The sequence below is a fragment of the Pezoporus flaviventris genome, unplaced genomic scaffold (assembly GCF_033815535.1).
Source record: "Pezoporus flaviventris isolate CSIRO_AGI_PZ_B2104156 unplaced genomic scaffold, CSIRO_AGI_Pfla_v1 ptg000002l, whole genome shotgun sequence".
In the NCBI taxonomy this organism is placed as follows: domain Eukaryota; kingdom Metazoa; phylum Chordata; class Aves; order Psittaciformes; family Psittacidae; genus Pezoporus; species Pezoporus flaviventris.
The window spans coordinates 53,729,875-53,747,796 of NW_026892550.1; the positions used below are offsets into that span (position 1 = coordinate 53,729,875).

Here is a 17,922-nt window from a genome sequence, read left to right on the forward strand (position 1 = left end):
CATACCTGGGAAGACTCCACTAGGTAAGAGCTTTTGCTGCATGGGATTCATTCCCCAAATTATGTTGGATCGAGTGCATCATTCTATGCATGGGTTTTAATTGTCATTTTGGCTCCTGGTGGTTCAGAGCTCCTCCCAGGACATAGTGCCTTACATTCAAGCACTGACTTTCCAAGTGAGAGACACCCCAAAAGATACGGATTTTGCTCCGAGAAGAACCCTTATGGGCTAGGAGGGCCTCAGACCTATGTTTAGACAACTGAATTGAGCCCACAACGTGACCAGGTTGGTGGTGAAGTGCCCCAGACAGTAGCAATGAGCTCCCTGTGTTGAGTTCTCTGAGAGTGGTTGGAAACCATCTGTCACATATCAGAACAAACCACATGTTATTATTGGCATTATCATCACCCAAATGAAGGATTCTATCAGCATGGGAAACATCAGCACTTCTAACATCTCACTCTAAAAAAAGATGCCACTTCCAAGTCAGCCCTTTACATGTACCCTGTGGCCCCTCCTGCCTTGGTCTGCCTCTGGCATTGCCGGTTCATGGATGTATAATGCAAGTGATTTGTTTGAGGGCTGGCACCCAGAGGTCTGGCTCATCTTGCCCTGTAAAGATGCTCCAACGTGAATTAATGGTGAAGCCCAGAGATGCAGCAGCTTTCCGTAGGGGCTGGGGCATGACTGCCAGGAAGTTTCATTATTTACCAGCAGGGACATGGCTCTAGAAGGGTTGAGGAGATTTAAGGATGCCTATGATATAATTTGCCCATCACAGGTGTCCCTCCACCTTGTGCTGGCCAGGGCTCTTGCCCCAGGTCTAGCAGTATCTTCAAGCAAGCAGTCCCTGTAGCACTGCTGCCTGTCAGCTAAGTAAGCCCCTGTGCTGCCTCTGGAAAGAAAGGTGGAGAAAGACTGGAAGCTCAGAATGAGAAAAATGTATCTTTAAGTACAGGTAGGCTTAAGTGATAGAAACAGCACAGGATACAAATACCAGGGCTGTTGCAATTGAAAACAGGCATTTTAAAATCAGACATGATGTCCTGGGTTCAGTAGTAGCAGTCATTTATTTTTCTAGTTCTTAGTAGCTGGTGCAGTGCTGTGGGTTTGACTTTTGGCCTGGGAACAGTACTGATAACACCAATGATTTTAGTTGCTGCTCAGTAATGTTTACTCTGACCAAGGACTTTGTGAGTCTCATGCTCTGCCAGGGAGGAGGGGAAGCCGGGAGGAGGCAGAGACAGGACACCTGACCCAAACTAGCCAAAGAGGTATTCCATACCACAGCACGTCATGCCCACTATATAAACTGGGGGCAGTTACCCAGAAGGGCAAGATCACTGCTCGGTTGGGCTGGATATCGGTCGGTGGGTGGTGAGCGGTTGTATTCTCTTCCCTTGTTATTTCCCTTATCATTATTATTATTGGTGCTAGCAGTAGTGGTTTGTGGTGTACCTTGTTTGCTGGACTGTTCTTATCTCAACCCGTGGGAGTTACATTCTTTCAGTTCTCCTCCCCATCCCTCTGGGAGCGGGGCCAGGGAGGAAGAGGGGGAGTGAGAGAGAGGCTGGTGGCTGAGTTTAAACCACGACACGTGATCATACATTCTCCTGCAAATCTCAGTATTTCTCCAGCGTTGTCAGTAGTGCCACTTACTTGCTAATACTTACAGTAAATCTGCCAGCATTTAAAGATGCAGTAATTACACAGATAAGATCCTCTTGCTTTTATGACAAGGATTCCTCAGAGAAACTACAAAAGGTTGATTAAAAAAAAAAGGATTAAATTCATCTTGTGCAGAGGGAGTAGCTTGAGGGCAGACCTTTGACAGCAGTGAGGATTGCTGCCACCCTGCTAACGAGGGAAACTGACAGGTTTCTATCCTTTCTGCCAGGATAGAAGGCAGAAAGGGAGAAGTGAATCACCAAACATCCTATTCTGTCATTTCAGACCTGAGACCAAACGTGGGCTTTAAAGGCCTCACCTGTGCAACAGCAAACTCCTGCTTTTGCTAGTGAAGAGCCACCAAACACAGCACAGAGGTGCAGCACTGCCAGCTGGAAGGGAAACATTCCCAGGATACCTGGCCCTTTTGTCTTGCCATGGCCACAAAAGCCAACAGCTCTAAGAAATCCCTCCAGCTGCTCCTTTTCCAGGTTGCTCTTCTAGGGCCTGTCTTCTGTGGGAACGTGCTGGTCTGGCCAACAGAAGGCAGCCACTGGCTGAATATGAAGATAGTTACAGAGGAGCTCATCCGCCGTGGGCACAGCGTCACTGTCCTGGTGTCCAACGCTTCCCTCTTCATTAAATCCAGGGATGATGCCATGGAGAAGTTTGAGGTCTATAACGTGCCCTTCAAGACGGATATCATCGAGACCATGATCGAGGACCTAGTGGCACTGTGGCTGAACAACAGGCCAACCACCCTGACCTTCTGGCAGTTTTACAGGGAGATGGGGAAGCAGATCAAGAACTGGCATGACATGAACAGGCTGATGTGTGATGCAGTGCTAACCAACCACGAGTTGATGGCCCACCTGCAGGGGTCCGGCTATGACCTGCTGCTGTCAGACCCGGTCACCCTCTGCGGGGACCTCCTGGCTCTCAAGCTGTCCATCCCCTTCGTGTACTCGCTGCGCTTCTCCCCAGCCTTCACCGTGGAGAGGCACTGTGGCAAGATGCCAGCACCACTGTCCTATGCACCTGCAGCCCTGTCAGAGCTCACCGACTGCATGTCCTTTGGTGAGAGGATAAAAAACACCTTGTCTTACCACTGGCAAGACTTCATTTTTCAGAGCTACTGGGGACACTGGGACACCTACTATAGCAAGATCTTAGGTAAGTCTCCTGTTACTTTACTGCTCATTACATCCCAGCCTCCTCCTTAAGAGCTGCAGAGCTACAAAGCTGGCAGGGCCGCAAAGTCTGGGAGAGGTCAGCAAGTAGTTTGTCATTATGTGCCTATGTGGAAAAGAGAAGGAGCCACCAGGGTCCATCAGTTTCACCCGCTCCCCCATCAGGGTGCTGTGCTGTGCTATGCCATGCATTGAGACAGCAGTCAGTGGTAATACCCATTGATGGATTTTACTTTTGCCATAATGATTTTTAATGTGGAGATCGAAGCAACTTCCACAGCATTTAGGGCCCTCAGCAAGGTTGCACGGCTTACACATTCCCCCCCTCCAACAACTGCCTACACATCCAGGTACAGAGCTGTTTTCCTAATCCAGAATATTGTAACAAGGAGAGGGGAGCTGGTAAACTACAAGACAACCCCATTACCATCAGCAACAATGCTGAAACCCATTGTGGCTTTTGAATAGAGACTTCACTTATGTCACTGGTCACATAAAACCAATTCTCTTTGCACAAAACAAGTTTTGTTAAAACATAGCCTCTACCCACAAGCAAACAGTGAAAGCAGCAAGTCTTTCTCTGCAGGCTTTTCTTCTGGGCTGTTTCGAGCGAATATGTAGAAAAAGATGTTTATTTAGGTATTAATCACATGTAATCAGCATGCCATTTTTAGTGACCTCTCATTAAGGTCCTTACAAAGAGCACTGTAAACCTCTCGGGGTTCAATTGCCTGCAAATACCTGTATGCTGCAGGACTGTACGCCTCAAGTACACAAAACTGTTGTTATATGCACAGCAGACTAGGTGTCTCAGCTTGACTGCTCACAGCTCAGCTGCTTCCACCACCCTCGTTTTCATCCAGGAGAAGATGCTTTAGGCTGCTTTATGGAAGCCGCAGCAAAAGCCTTGCACAACAACTACAGGAAACCATTGTGTAACAGAGCTGCAGAGAAGCGCAGTGGTGATAATTTTTAGCACAGTGAAGAGGACTTACAGGATTTCTTAATTGCACATCAGAAGGGTGACCATAAATAAAACTGTTTAACAGATTTTCTGATTCAACTCATAGTGTATAGCTGGCACTAAGTGGCAGGGGGGCAGCCCACCAGCTTTTTCTGCTTGTGATGCATGCGTTGGAAGAGACAAGTTCACATGTGGACAGTCTTACTCTGGTATTGGAGTCACTTGCTGTGTAGTTTTATCCATCTCAAGATGCAAGTTGTTAGCTGCAGCCCTGGATTGCTACCTTAAGGGCACTGCGAATGGATGCTCATTGGCTTTATAAAGCAGCAGGGTGCCCACACAGTAGGTGAACATCTTTGGTGCATCCCAGCTGTGCTTCAGAGAGCCAGAAGAATGAAAAAGTCGCCTCTTCTACCAAACGAATAACATAGAGGCTGTAGTTAGACAGGCAGGAGGGCTAGAATAACCAACAGGCCACAGTCCACACTGGATTTTGCCCTTCAGGGCTGACAGGTCTCCCTTCTGCTCCAGCGGAAGCGTTGCACAGCTCCAGAGAAGCCATTTACCACCAGATGGCGCCAGCTGGTCCCTGTCACAGTTTAACCCAGGAAACCACGCCATTACCCACGCAGGACCTCACACCGGCGACCTTGGCTGCGTGTCCTCGGGAGCACGGCACTGTCTCGCATGCCCAGCCCAGCCTGGGAGCACTGCTGCTCCCTGTGGGGCACTGCCGCGCAGGGCAGGCTATGGCTGGGAAAGGGGTGGCGGTGCTGTGGCTGCTGGCTGTGTTGGGCTATGGGTTGGGAGGGAAGGTGTTGGTCTGGCCGGCTGACAACAGCCACTGGCTGAACATGGAGTACATACTCGATGAGCTTGTGGTCCGGGGCCACGAGGTGACTGTGCTACTGCCTTCATGCTTCCTCATCCTCAACGCCACACAGGCCTCACCCTTCCAGTTTGAGGTGATTGAGGCACCGATCACCAAAAAGGAGATGGCTGCCATGCTGGAAGAAGGTTTCTATTTTTGGTTTTATGAGGAGAGTCAGCTACCCATCTGGGAAAGTGTTTACAGGATGGCTCAAGTGCTGTACAAGATGGAGAACTTAACCAAAACCATTTGTGACAGAGTCCTGAAGAATAAGGCACTGATGCAGAGACTGAGGGCATCCAACTTCGATGTCCTCTTGGCAGACCCGCTGGTACCCACCGGGGAGCTGATTGCTGAGAAGCTGGGTATCCCCTTCATATACACCATCCGGTTCTCCATGGGCAACACAGTGGAGCGGCTTTGTGGGACACTCCCAGCACCTCCTTCCTACGTACCAGCCACCCTAAGCGGCCTAGCAGATAGGATGTCCTTCCTGGAAAGGCTAAAGAACATCTTCTCCTACACTGCTCAGGATTTTGTGTATCATTTCCTTCTCTGGGGAAGCTGGAATCAATACTACACTGATGTATTAGGTAAGGCTGCTTTTACTTCCAAAAATTACATCTGCTGTATGTACAAGAGTAAATACCCAGAGCTGAGAGTGTAAGGCACAAATTAGAAGCAAAACAGCTCTGGACACACTCTCTGTCCTCCAAAATTCCCATGTCAAGTCAAACATTCCAGGCAAGTACAAACGTTACCTGTTAATCCTGACCTGCTGACACTAGTACAGATAAGTTCATACAGGTATGGTGCTAAAGCCACTTGAAACACAGCTCATCAGTCGTGTTCATAGATGAATCATGACAGACACTTAAAAACAGTGAAATAATACTATATACCCACCAAACACTAGTAGGGAATTAAACCTTTGGAAATAGAAATAAAAAATGGGTTTGGAAAGCTATACAACACTGCCTTTTTTTCCCCTAGCACCCTTCTTGTTTGCTAGCTTATCTCAAAATGAGAGATAAGAGCCTCCTCCAGTCTTTTAAAGGACTGGGAGAGCAAATGAGCCCCAGTTTGCAGTGATAGAAGGTCCCCAGCACAGAGTTCTTTGCTTTTTTTGAAGGTGTCTAAAGGAACTATTAAAATATAGTTTTATTTCTTTAGAGATATTTTTCTTTTTTATATAATGGTTGCATAATTATTGTCACATTTCTGCTCTGGTTATTGTAATGCTTAAAAGAAATAGGGCAAATATACATGCATTGGAGGTGGGCAGCTGATTTGTTAAGACATCCTACTATTAGAGTAGCTAGCTGTGTGTTTATGTGTTGCTTTATCATGTTTGACAGAGAGTAGGAAACCTTGTGCTGGTAGAAGCATGGTTTGCCAATCTCCTGTTGTGTAAGCCTCAGGGCTGCTTGGATTTTGGGTTGTCTTTTTAATTGCTAAATGTGGGGGTTAGCATTTAACACTCTTATGTGTAATTCCTGTTTTGTTAGCTGTGTTAGCCTACCTGTTCTCTACTGGGATATGCTTTGATCTGGAGTGTATCTAGTCCTGAAGGAGGTGTAAAAGAGGCAAGCATCCCACAGAAATGGGGCAATGTCCCAGCTCCTGCAGTGCATGCAAGCACCTTCTCTTTTGCTTTGGAAAATCTTCTTCAGGGTTCTTATTATTCTAGCTGCTTTCCTAGAGCTACCTAAGGCTTTTTCAAGAGATGAGGTTGAAGCATGAGGAAAGACTGCTTGCTCCACTGTCAGTCTAGTCAGGGAAGGTCACATCATTGTGCTGAACTCCTGGAGGAGTGCTCCAGCCCTGTTTAGACTCAGTCTGACCCTCATTCACCCTCTGCTCAGGAGAGAGGCTGCCTGTTCTTTTCCTTGAACACATCAATAGCACCAAGCATCCAAGCATCTCCACCACCTCCAAAGGATACAGTCAAAAGGAGAACTCAGGTCTCTTCTCTTGGCACTCTTTGTCCTGGACTACACGACATATATACACTGATGCCAGTTTGCAGCATCCTCCCAAGAGAGGATACATAAGCAGGAAGGTGAGCAAAACCTGTGCTCCTTACCTACTTCTGTTTGTCTCCCGGGGTGGCCTGATACTGGAGTCATCTCTACCAGGACTGTGCCCTTCCAGCGTCAGTGTCGTGTATCCACATCTGGTCACAGAGAAAACAGAACTAGAGAACCCTGTGGGCTAGATGTGAATCACTGCAGGGCATTTTGCGCCTAATAAATGAGAAGATAAAAACTGTTAACCAGCTTTACAGGTAGCTTGGTTCTTACAGGGCAAAGAAGCAAATCTAGGCTGACAATTGACCAAAGAGATATCCCATAGCACATGATGTTGTGCTCAGCAAAGAAAGCTTGGGGATGGAAGGGGGAGTTTGCCAGGGCTGTTCAGTGACACTCTGGGTGGTGAGCTGGTGTGAGCAATTGCTCTTTCTGAATTGCCAGTTTTTCTTAGGTTTATTTTTTGTTGGTTTTTTTTTTGTTTGTTTATTAAGCAGTCTCTATCTCAAACCATGAGTTTTGCAACTTTTGCCCTTCCTTTTCCCCTCCTACTGTGGGGGAGTGAGAGGCAACAAGTGAGTAAGCAGAAACAGGAGTTGCTCCAGAATGAGATTTGCTGCTTGCTGGCATGCCCTCTGGCAAGCTTGGCACCAAGTGGATGTCAGTTTTATTGGCTGGCTCTTAAGTGTTTGCACACTGTAGCAGTGAACTCCTTCCAGCTTAGTCAGACTGGAGTTGTACATGGATCACTGAGATGATGGGACCAAGGTTCCCCTGGCTGCTCTGGACCTACGCATGCTGCTGGAGCACTGGCTTTTGTGGGAAGGTGGTGGTCTGGCCCACCGACGCAAGTCACTGGATCAATATGAAAGTGCTGCTGGAAAAGCTTGTTCTCCAGGGTCATGAAGTGACTGTGCTGGTGGCCTCAAGCAATCTGCTTATCAACTACCAAGACACCTCCTCCACTTTCACCTTTGAGGTCCTGCAAGTCCCCTTTACCCAGAAGGACCTGGATGATGTCATGGATGACTTCCTCAATTTCTGGATGAATGAGGTCTCTAATCTCTCACCCTGGGAGTTCATGTGGAGGATGAAAAAAGACCAGGAGGTCTTTACCAATATGTTGAAGCAGACCTGTCATACCTTTGTGACGAACACCCAACTGATAGCAAAGCTGCAGCAGGCCAATTTTGATGTTCTGATTGCTGACCCCCTGTCTATGTGTGGGGAGCTTGTAGCAGAAATCCTAGCAATCCCTTTTGTCTACAGCTTCCGCTTCTCTGATGGGAATGTGGTAGAGCGGCTGTGTGGTGGGCTCCCATCCCCACCTTCTTATGTGCCCGCTAGCACAAGTGGGTTGACAGATCGCATGTCCTTCACAGAAAGACTAAAGAACTTCCTCTTTTACTTTTATGTGGATTTATTTTTCTTGAAGTTCTGGCGAGATGAATGGGATGGGTACTACAGTAATGTCTTAGGTAAGGCAGTTGTTGAGTGGTTTCTCCTCTTGCATAGGCTGTGCCTTTTGAATGTCTGGTGCCTCGATGCTGTTGTCTCAAAATACTCAGTGGCCAGCAGAGATGGTAATCCTGTTTCAGTCACATGGAGGCTCTGCTTTCCCTTTTAGGTCTTGTCTAGTCTAACAGACACTACTAGAGTTTTGCTCTAGTTCCTCTTGAGGGTCTTTAGACCATGTTAGTACTGATCTTTGCCAATTATGATACTGCTGGTGAGCTCTTGCAGTGAGATGTATTCCCATTTTAGTGCTTTCAGAGGACTGTTGTCATCTTGATGACTGACACTTTCACAATTAAGGTGGTAGTAGGTAAAGGCTGGAGGACAAAATTGTTCATAACTGTGAGGCGCTGAAGGCAGCTCCATTGACAATACAGGGACAGAGTTAACCCTGTTGTAACTAGGAACACTGTCTGTCTCTAAACAACCACAGAGAAAAAAAAGCACCCTTTGCTCTCACTGCATGTCTGCAGGTATCATTTTGAATCCTGTGTAGTACAGGACACTAAGCATGAATTCATTTTCTCCAATACTAAATGCTAAGAACTGTCACCTTTCCCTTTCATTCACCATTCAGATTGTGAAATAGTTTCCTCAAACTAGACAAATCAATGAAATTTTTGTTCCAACCTAGTACAACTCAGGCTTGATTCAAAGTCTACTAAGGAGACCTTTTGTTCAATGGACTTCGAATCTTGCACAGAGTATCTGTGTTTAGGCAGATAAGGAGTGAACAGCAGGCACAAGGCCATCTATTCTGCTGCCCTTTAACCTCTTCGTGTGTTTCCCAAGAAAACCTCTGTGCTCTGCAAACTAGTCCCCTTTCCCCTGATTGTTATTTTTCTAACACCACATAAGATGCAATTACAACTTTGTATCATTGTACTTGTAAATGCAGGCTTTTTCATTTTCAGCCCTGTAACTTCGTAACTGACTCACTGTTCTTCACCTAAAAAAAAATTTAAAATTACTGGTGTAAATTCTAACGTTGATAAAGTAGCATAAGAAGACACTCTACAGATAGATAGATTTTTTTCTTGCTGCTTAGTTTGCTTGGTTCCTGCTTGCATTAGGCTTTAGACAATCATTTACCAACACTTCTAACCCTTTTACTCTCCACTTCCCCTTTATGGGGAAAATACTGCAAACATGACTTGCAACATGTACCTGAGAATATAGATGTTTCCAAATGGGAAGTTATAAAACTATTTTAGCCAATGTTTTTTTTTCTGTAGATCAGCTTCTGAAGACATTGGACTTTGCATAAAAAGACATTCAAAAAACATCTATGGATTTGGCTAAATTTTCCCAGTATGTGTCAGAAGGAGCCCCTACAAGAACTAGGGATAGATGCACCTGTAGGAGTAGTATTATTGAGTAATAGTAGTATTATTAGTAGTATTACTGTAGCCTGAGCAGCCACTGACTGAGTCACCATTTGAAAAATGCTACAGACCTTTAAGAACTTTCCTCCCCCCTGGCTGGTGAGCATCCATTTGTAATTCATCTATTTTTCATTCAGAACTAAATTTTCTGTGATTTTTCTATTCCCCAAAATGCGCTTTTATTCCAAGCACAGATAACAAAGTCTTTCAGTGGTACAAAAACTGCACTGTCACAGGAACTAAATGCTTCCTACTTGCTCTTGTACTGCTCTACATTCATACTGAAGGTTCAAAATACTTCTAATGATTGTACTGCCTTGCTCATGGAAACCTGCCAAGGCTGAGCACAGGACAGGACAAGGGATAGGTCTAGATTTATCTGTTTTCATTTCATGCGCGACTTGATAGACTACACTGAATGGGAGTGCCAAAAGAAAAGGTAAGGCTCCTTTTCGCAATCTACAGCAAACAAGACCGCTCCCATGCGTGTTGTAAACCCTTTGTACCTTCTCAATAGGAAGGCCCACAACACTGTGTGAGACGATGGGGAAAGCAGAGATATGGTTAATCAGGACTTACTGGGATTTTGAATTTCCACGCCCTTTCCTGCCCAACTTCGAGTTCGTTGGAGGACTTCACTGCCAGCCCGCAAAGCCCTTACCAAAGGTACCCAACTTTGTTCTGCCACTGGCTGGTTGTTCCTCTCCCTCATCAACTGTGCAAGCCATACTCTGGGGAAGCTTGCTCCTAAAGAAGGCACTCTGCTGCCAATGGCAAGCATGCAGCTATTTAGTAATCTGTTCATACTTGTGCAAACTGAGGGCTGGGATGACAGCCTGCTGTCTTCAAAGAAGATAGCTGAGATCAGCAGGAGGGAACACAGTGTTGCTTTAGGAAAAATAGGTGCAACCTCACAGTAGTTAAATGTAAGATTTAATTCTAAGACACAGACTTGCAGCCTACAGTAACACTGATATACCTGATGCAAAAAGGCACTGTGACAGGACAAATTATTTAGACAAAATGGAGTCCAGACTTGCACAGTGATGAACACTTTTCTACTGTTGCTTAGTTTAAGACATCTTAAAGTAAGTAAAATACTCAGCCTCTTCAGCCTACACTCTGCTGTGAATGGCAATACTCTGGTGAAATCTGAAACTCCCAGATACTAATGACCGCAACACAACAAGCTCTGGTCCAGATTATCATTCCTGTAGGAGCCTTAGAGGAGGTAGGGTATTTTCAGGGCAAGTTGTCTGCTAAAAGAAACCTTCCTCCTCCCCTGTCGCAGGGGTTGAATTGAGGAAAATGGATAACCATTCTCTTTTGGATGCTACTGCTCCATTTCACATGACACTAAATATAAAAAGGAACAGGAAAACCTATTGGTTTGATTTCTAGAAAATTTGTTTAGCAGCATGTGCTGTATTGCGAAAAATAGAGAACTGGCTGACTCACAATAACAGTGACTCGATCTCATCAGGATGCTGGAAAGCCCTGTCAGTTTTCAGCACTGTCCCTTCCTGCAGAGCTATGAAATGCAAAGTACTTGTTCCAGGAAAATCCAGAATCATGACTGACTATGCTAGGGAAGGTGCCACTGGTGCAGCCCTCTCACACCAGTGCCAGGATCCATTCCTACTGCTTGTGTTCTGAAAGAAACGTGTCCTGAAACTGCCTGACTCACTTTCAAGAAGACAAAGCTTTGCCACATGTCTCAACTTGTCGTGCACCTTCTTGGGGAGAAACTGTTCTGCACAGGGCCAGATCTCTCTTTGTAATACCCTTGTGTAGCCAGAGGTGCTTATACACCACCATCATCTTGATAAGTTAAAAAGGTTATGCCCCCTCTTCACAGAAAACTGTTTAATCTGCAGTGCATAATTACTCATAGTATGTGTTCTTCCTCTCCTAGGAAATGGAAGAATTTGTTCAGAGCTCAGGAAAACACGGCATTGTGGTATTCTCTCTTGGGTCAATGGTCTACAACCTAACTGCTGAAAAAAGCAACATCATTGCCAGAGCCCTCAGCCAGCTTCCACAAAAGGTGAATTTCCTTTCAAGTCTAAACCAACTTGCCTTGCTTTTAGTCACTCCTGTTGCTTTCAGCAAGCCTTTTACATTTGGACTGGCCTGTTTTTTATCTGCATCTCTGCTGCATGTGCCACACTTGGGAAGCTGGGCTCTGCAGAGGGGCAGACTGCTGAGTCAGCTCATGGGGAGTTCTGGTGTTGCCCCTTCTCTGAACCAAATCACATGGAGGTGTGTCCATAGGCCAAAATACAAAAAAATCTCTCTATGTGATTTTTATAAGCACATAGTAACTAATCAAAGAGCTAAACTGAAGCCAAAACTATTTGAATTACTGACAAAAGGTACATGGGTTGGAGATAAAGCCCTAGATTACATGTAATAATACAGAAGGGCATGTCACATGCACAGCGTTTATCTTTTTCTTTGTTCAAGGTCCTCTGGCGGTACAAAGGAAAAAAACCAGAAACTCTCGGCTCCAACACCAGGATTTATGACTGGATACCCCAAAATGACTTGCTTGGTGAGACTAATTCTATCTGGGATTCAATGAGTCCTTGGAAAAACCGTTTGTTTTTTCCACTAAAATGGCTTATTCAAGGCAAAACAATCACATAATACTTGTGGCCACAATTAGTTCTATAGCTTAAACAGCAGAGGTTTGCTCTTGAAGCCTTAACTTCGTAGCCTATTTTTGACTTAAGATGGGTTGCTGTACAAGAACCATGGAAGATGCATCCAGGCTGTGAAGGAAGTTGAGCAGTAGCTGAAGAAGGCAGTAACTTGAGCTTAGCTATGGAGATGCATCTCTAAAGCAAAAGGCTTTCTTATGGAGCTCAGTGGCAATTGTCTGGAAGGACTAAAATAAACCTGCAGGCATGAGTTAATATGAAAGTAGACATGTACTCTGGAGGTCCATTTGGCCTGTGTAGTTAATCTTCAGAGCTCATTCTTTAAAATCCTTGACCTAAGCAAGGCTGCAGCAGGGGGCTGTTGTGAACCTGGTATCATGTAGAAGCTGTACCTGCACAACAGCAGACAGGCTGAAGTAACTCTGGGACAGTCTGGAAAACATGCTGATTCACACACTGCATTAAAATAAACATGCATGCGTGAAAGCTGAGTGTGCAAGCTCTGATGCTGAGTCAGAGATCACGGCTGTTCCCTTCTCTAGCAGTCCAGGTGCCTGGGTAGTTTGCAGTGCTCACAGCCTAGTGAATCTAGTCTGCCACAGTTGCTGTTATGAATGTCTCTCCTTCCAGGCCATCCACTGACAAAGGCCTTTATTACTCATGGTGGGACCAATGGGATCTATGAAGCTATCTACCATGGGATCCCAATGGTTGGGATTCCCATGTTTGCTGACCAGCATGACAACATGGCTCACATGAGAGCAAAGGGAGCTGCAGTCGGGCTGGATTTCAGCACAATGACGACGCAGGACTTAGTTGATGCACTGAATACAGTCATTAACAATTCCACGTGAGTTTTGTTCTTGCCTTACAGTGGGATGAGGTTATTAAAATCTTGGGCTGCTGATGTGAGAAGTTCTGGTGTCTCCTCTGGGAACCAAAAATACTGAGTAGCTGGAGTCTGGGTTTCAGATAAAAACTGTCTTTCATTTCTGAGCATCAGCATTTCTCAGAGATCAGAAATTTCATTTTCCTCATACTACATTTTATGATCCCTTTGAGAAGAAGTTCTTGGAAAACCCAGAGCAACTCTTGAGACGGTTTTCTGCTCTCTCTCCCTTGACAATTACAGCTGTAGTATGTCTATGCTGTCTGTAGCCACAGTTCCTTCTTCTACACCCGAGCTACCCACATCCTTAGGTTACCGTACCTATCAGTCTGGAATTGGAGGGTAAGGAAGCCTGGCAGCTGGAATCCCTTGCTAAGGATAAGACCATTGACAAAGGATTAGAAAAAAGCCAGGAGTCCTCAGCTTTGGCTGTGACTTTTGTCAAGGGTGAAGGACCTGAAAATTTCCAAAGCAAATAGACAAACATTGATGATATCCAGTATCTGAAGGAATTAACCATGGTGAAAGTGATCTATAATGACCTGGATGTTGACCAGGCATCCAAAGACCTGGATGCAATCCACTGCATGCAGCTCTGTCCTCCCCTGCCAACCTCTCCCTTAGTTTTAATGCTGGCCATGACATCGTAAGATATGGAATATCCCTTTGGTCAGTCAGGGTCATCTGTCCTGCCTATGTCCTCTCCCAGCTAATTGTGCATCCCCAGCCTACTCACTGGCAAGGTGGTGTGAGAAGCAGAAAAGGCCTTGACTCTCTGTAAGTACTGCTTATCAGTAACAAAAACATTCCTTTGTTATCAACAGTGTTTCCAACACAAACCTAAAACACAGAATCACAGAATGGTTTGGGTTGGAAGGGACCTTAAAGCTCATCCAGTTCCAACCTCCTGCTGTGGGCAGGGACACCTTCCACTACAGCAGGTTGCTCAAAGCCCCATCCAACCTGGCCTTGAACACTGCCAGGGATGGGGCAGCCACAGCTCCTCTGGGAAATCTGTGCCAGTGCCTCACCACCCTCACAGTAAAAAACTTCTTCCCAATAGCTAAACTAAATCTACCCTCTTCCAGTTTAAAACAATTACCCCATGTCCTATAACTACACATAGCCCATACCAGCTACTATGAAGAAAATTAACTCTATCCCAGCCAAACCCAGCACTCTGTATTATATTGGAACAGAAAAATGCTGCAGATGTTCACATGCTGCTTTTTTTAAAAGGAGTATCTGGAATATTTTTGAGTAACATTCCTTTATAAAAGATTAGCTTTCTCTATTACTGTTCATAATCCAGTTTTATGCAGATAAGAGTAAACTGGGCAAGTTTCAAATATATTTGAGTAACACTGATGAAAGTAAATGCAGGGATGTCTACTTTCCTCAACACTGGCAGGTGCTGAATGGGTTGTTTCAGGAATCAGTGAGAAATCTCATTGGTTTCTTCTTTTTTCCTCAGCTATAAGGAAAATGTTCTAAGGTTATCCAAGATACACCATGACCAGCCAATCAAGCCTCTGGACAGAGCTGTCTTTTGGGTTGAATTTGTCATGCGTCACAAAGGAGCAAAGCACTTGAGACCAGCTGCTCACAATCTCACCTGGTACCAGTACCACTGCCTGGATGTTCTGGCATTCTTGTTCACCTGTACAGCCACTGCTGTCTTCATTCTTGTCAAGTGCTGCTTATTTTGCTGTAGGAGACGTGGCAAAGGGATTGCAAAGAGGAAGAAAGAATAATCATCCTGTTTCTGTCAGCACTTTTTCTTCTCCTATGCCCATTCAGCAAGGCATTTATGCACATACCTTCCCAAATAAAATGATTAGCATATGCTTTAAGCTGGGCGTATCATGAAGCACCCCACTGAACTGGGTCATACTAAAAACCTGTTGTGAGGCAGGGCTACTTGCTTGACCAGCAAATTCCTTCTGGCCTAAATAAGATCAAATTGTAGCTGCTTTATCCCTTGGGACCCCTTTAGCTGATAACACATATGATCTGCAGAATAATGATTGTTGGTCGAACTTTTCAAATTCATTTTGGTATTGCACAAATTCAGCCTTCCCATATGTGGTACTGTGGGTCCCTTAATCTGCATCTAGTCTCCTTACCTTAACTCTGTCCTCTCCTGTAATAACACCCAGGTTTGATGATTCACAACCAAAATGCCTCTCCTGTCAGAATAGCTCTCTCCAGATTGGAGTCATGGGCTCCTAAAAAGCACCCATCTGAATGGCCAAGATCATGAAAACCTGGGAGCTGTAAGTGCCTGGTGAAGCCTGTATATCACATTTGTACAAACGCACTACTTGGCAGCTGAAGGGAGACCAAAGTCCCAAAACCACCAGAGAAATTACTTTGTTGAAAATAACTTCTTTCCCATTCAGTCTGCAGTCCTCCTGCACAGGCCACTGTTCTAGCTGCAATCGTATGAAGGTGTGAAAACCACCTCTGTCAGAAACTTGCCCATCTTAGTCCCCCAACGGCCCCTGAGCCATGCTAACTCATAAATACAGGAAAACTTCTAGACATGGAACTTGCAAGGAAGTAACATTACATGTGGGAGCACTGCAAAAGTCACTTGCCTTGCCTGAAAAGTTTTTGGGAAAATAATGTTGCTCTTGGATCAGGTAAGAGTGGTAGTAAATACAGCACTCCTTAAATTGTTCAAGGTGCACTTACTGACGAAAGCCCGCTAAAATTGTTTGCTGAAGCCTCCTGTTCTAGGCAAGATTGTTCCACTGCTGTGCCAGCTTACTCAAGAAGGAACCAATCCCAATTTTAACTGGTATTTGTGGTATTCTGGATGCTGCAAAATTGTTTTCAAATAGAACAGGCTGAGAAAACATGGCATATTTGTTTACATAATAAAATTCCTACACTCTGTTAACTTTATTAGCATTGTCAATGGCTTCAATGTCTGCTCAAATCTCTTCGAACTACAACATTTACAAAGCTCAAGTGAATTGCTTCCATGCTAAAGAAGGGTTAGAACAAGACTAGTGCTTCACATAGTTAACTTCTGCTACACTGTTCCTATGGTCATGATGGGATCATATGCAGGAATACCCACTGAAATACGCATAGTAAACAGAAAGTGGCCAGCCTGACATTCAGGCTGCAGATCTGAAAGGTTTTTCGGTAACTGTTCATAGAGCCTTGTCCCTAGGCACTACTCCACCAAGCTTGATCACTAACAGCCCCCATCATCCAGCTTCTGCCAGCCAAGATTTGATGAGGTGTTAGTCTGGTTGCCAGTAGGCCAGCAAGCCTGTTAATACACTACTGGGACACTGATCAGACAGGGCTAACAAAGTACTCAGGAAAAAGGATAGCTGGGAAGGGCTGGAAGAGAAAATGCTATGCAGTCACTTTACAGAGGAGCTTCTTTTCTGTAACTTAAATCAGATAAAACTGGCTTAACTAGTATTGTATTTAAAAAATAAACATAAAATGAACCAAAACCAATCCTCCCCCTTGAGAGTAACGGAATTGTTTAGATTAGAAATAATCTTAAAATCATCTAGCTAGAACTCCCCTGCCATGGGTAGGGATACCTCACACTAGACCAGGTTGGTCAAAGTCCCATTCAACCTGGCCTTAAACACTGCCAAGAATGGGACATTTATCACTCCTTCAGGCAACCTGTGCCATTGCCTCATCACTCTAACTCTATATAAATATTAATAGTCTGTATATAAAGCAGATAATGATATCAAAGAATGAAGGCGGTCTATGATGCATTTCTCCAACTAGACACAGTATATGTGCTGAACTGGACAGACTGATCTAATCCTACTGTTAATGCACATACCTCTCAGTGCACAGTAGACTGTTCTGAGGAATATAACATTCAACATCTAAAACATTCCCAATATACTTGCATGCTGGGAGGTCAAACTTCTTGTTTAGCACATGTAGATGCTTACTATAGCTGCACAGACTAAAATATACAGAGCCCAAATTATCTAAAACACAAGTTTCCACAACTGCCACATTGTGGCCAATCCTGTATTACAGTTCGTAAAAACGGCTACAGCACTCAGCACTGTGGAGTTGGAGGTCTTTAAAGCAAATGCTACAATCTGGCTTTGTTATGCGAGAAGTCACTGAAGAAAGGTTATGAAGGCCACTGAGGCAGTGCTACTCACACAAGTGGCTTGGGTCCAGCTGTTAACGGTTATTTTTCCCCCTTAGTAGCTGGTGCAGTGCTGTGTTTCGGCTTCAGTCTGAGAACAATGCCAATAACACTGATGTTTTAGTTACTGCTAAGAAATGTTTACCCCTATCAAGGACTTTTCAATCTCTCATGCTCTGCCGGTCAGGAGTGGCAAATGAAGCCAGCAGGGAGCAGAGAGCACACCTGACCCAAACTAGCCAAAGGGGTAGTCCATACCACAGCACATCATGCCCAGTATATAAACTGGGGGGAGTTACCCAGAAGGCCCAGACTGCTCCTCAGGTCAGGCTGGGAATCAGTTGGCAGGTGGTGAGTGGTTGTATTATGCATCACTTGGGTTTATTGTTGTTTTTTCCCCCTCCCCCTTTTAGTTTCATTTTCTCTCCCCTTGTTACTTCCCTTGTCATTAATTAGTGGTAAGAGCAGTAGTTTTGTATTATACTTTAGTTACTGGACTGTTCTTACCTCAACCCATGGGGTTTACAATCTTCTGATTCTCCTCCTCATCCCACCCAGGGGAGGGGAAGGAGCGAGCGATCAGCTGAGTGGTTC

The 17,922-nt window shown here is 45.0% G+C and overlaps 1 protein-coding gene across 3 annotated transcripts; it reads left to right on the plus strand.

The window, feature by feature from the left end:
* Positions 1-1,979: 1,979 nt before the first annotated feature.
* Positions 1,980-16,085, plus strand: LOC133282749 (UDP-glucuronosyltransferase 2A2-like). Of its 3 annotated transcripts, XM_061478996.1 has the most exons (7): positions 1,980-2,845; positions 4,664-5,286; positions 10,141-10,289; positions 11,539-11,670; positions 12,090-12,177; positions 12,917-13,136; positions 14,650-16,085. In XM_061478996.1, the coding sequence occupies exons 1-7, from the start codon at positions 2,106-2,108 to the stop codon at positions 14,927-14,929; spliced, it is 2,232 nt and encodes a 743-aa protein (XP_061334980.1). In that variant the 5' UTR covers positions 1,980-2,105; the 3' UTR covers positions 14,930-16,085. The 3 variants fall into 3 exon arrangements, with proteins under 3 accessions (XP_061334980.1, XP_061334960.1, XP_061334971.1); XM_061478976.1 differs by lacking the exon at positions 4,664-5,286 and having other exon boundaries at positions 1,986-2,841; XM_061478987.1 differs by lacking the exons at positions 1,980-2,845; positions 4,664-5,286 and adding an exon at positions 7,366-8,201.
* The last annotated feature ends 1,837 nt before the right edge of the window (positions 16,086-17,922 follow it).

What these genes read in the sequence shown, in the direction of transcription:
- LOC133282749 (XM_061478996.1), top strand. Translation starts at nt 2,106, where the DNA reads ATGGCCACAAAAGCCAACAGCTCTAAGAAATCCCTCCAGCTGCTCCTT. An exon ending in ATACTACACTGATGTATTAG is followed by an intron (nt 5,287 to 10,140) that starts GTAAGGCTGCTT and finishes CCTTCTCAATAG; the next exon opens with GAAGGCCCACAACACTGTGT. An exon ending in ACAGTCATTAACAATTCCAC is followed by an intron (nt 13,137 to 14,649) that starts GTGAGTTTTGTT and finishes TTTTTTCCTCAG; the next exon opens with CTATAAGGAAAATGTTCTAA.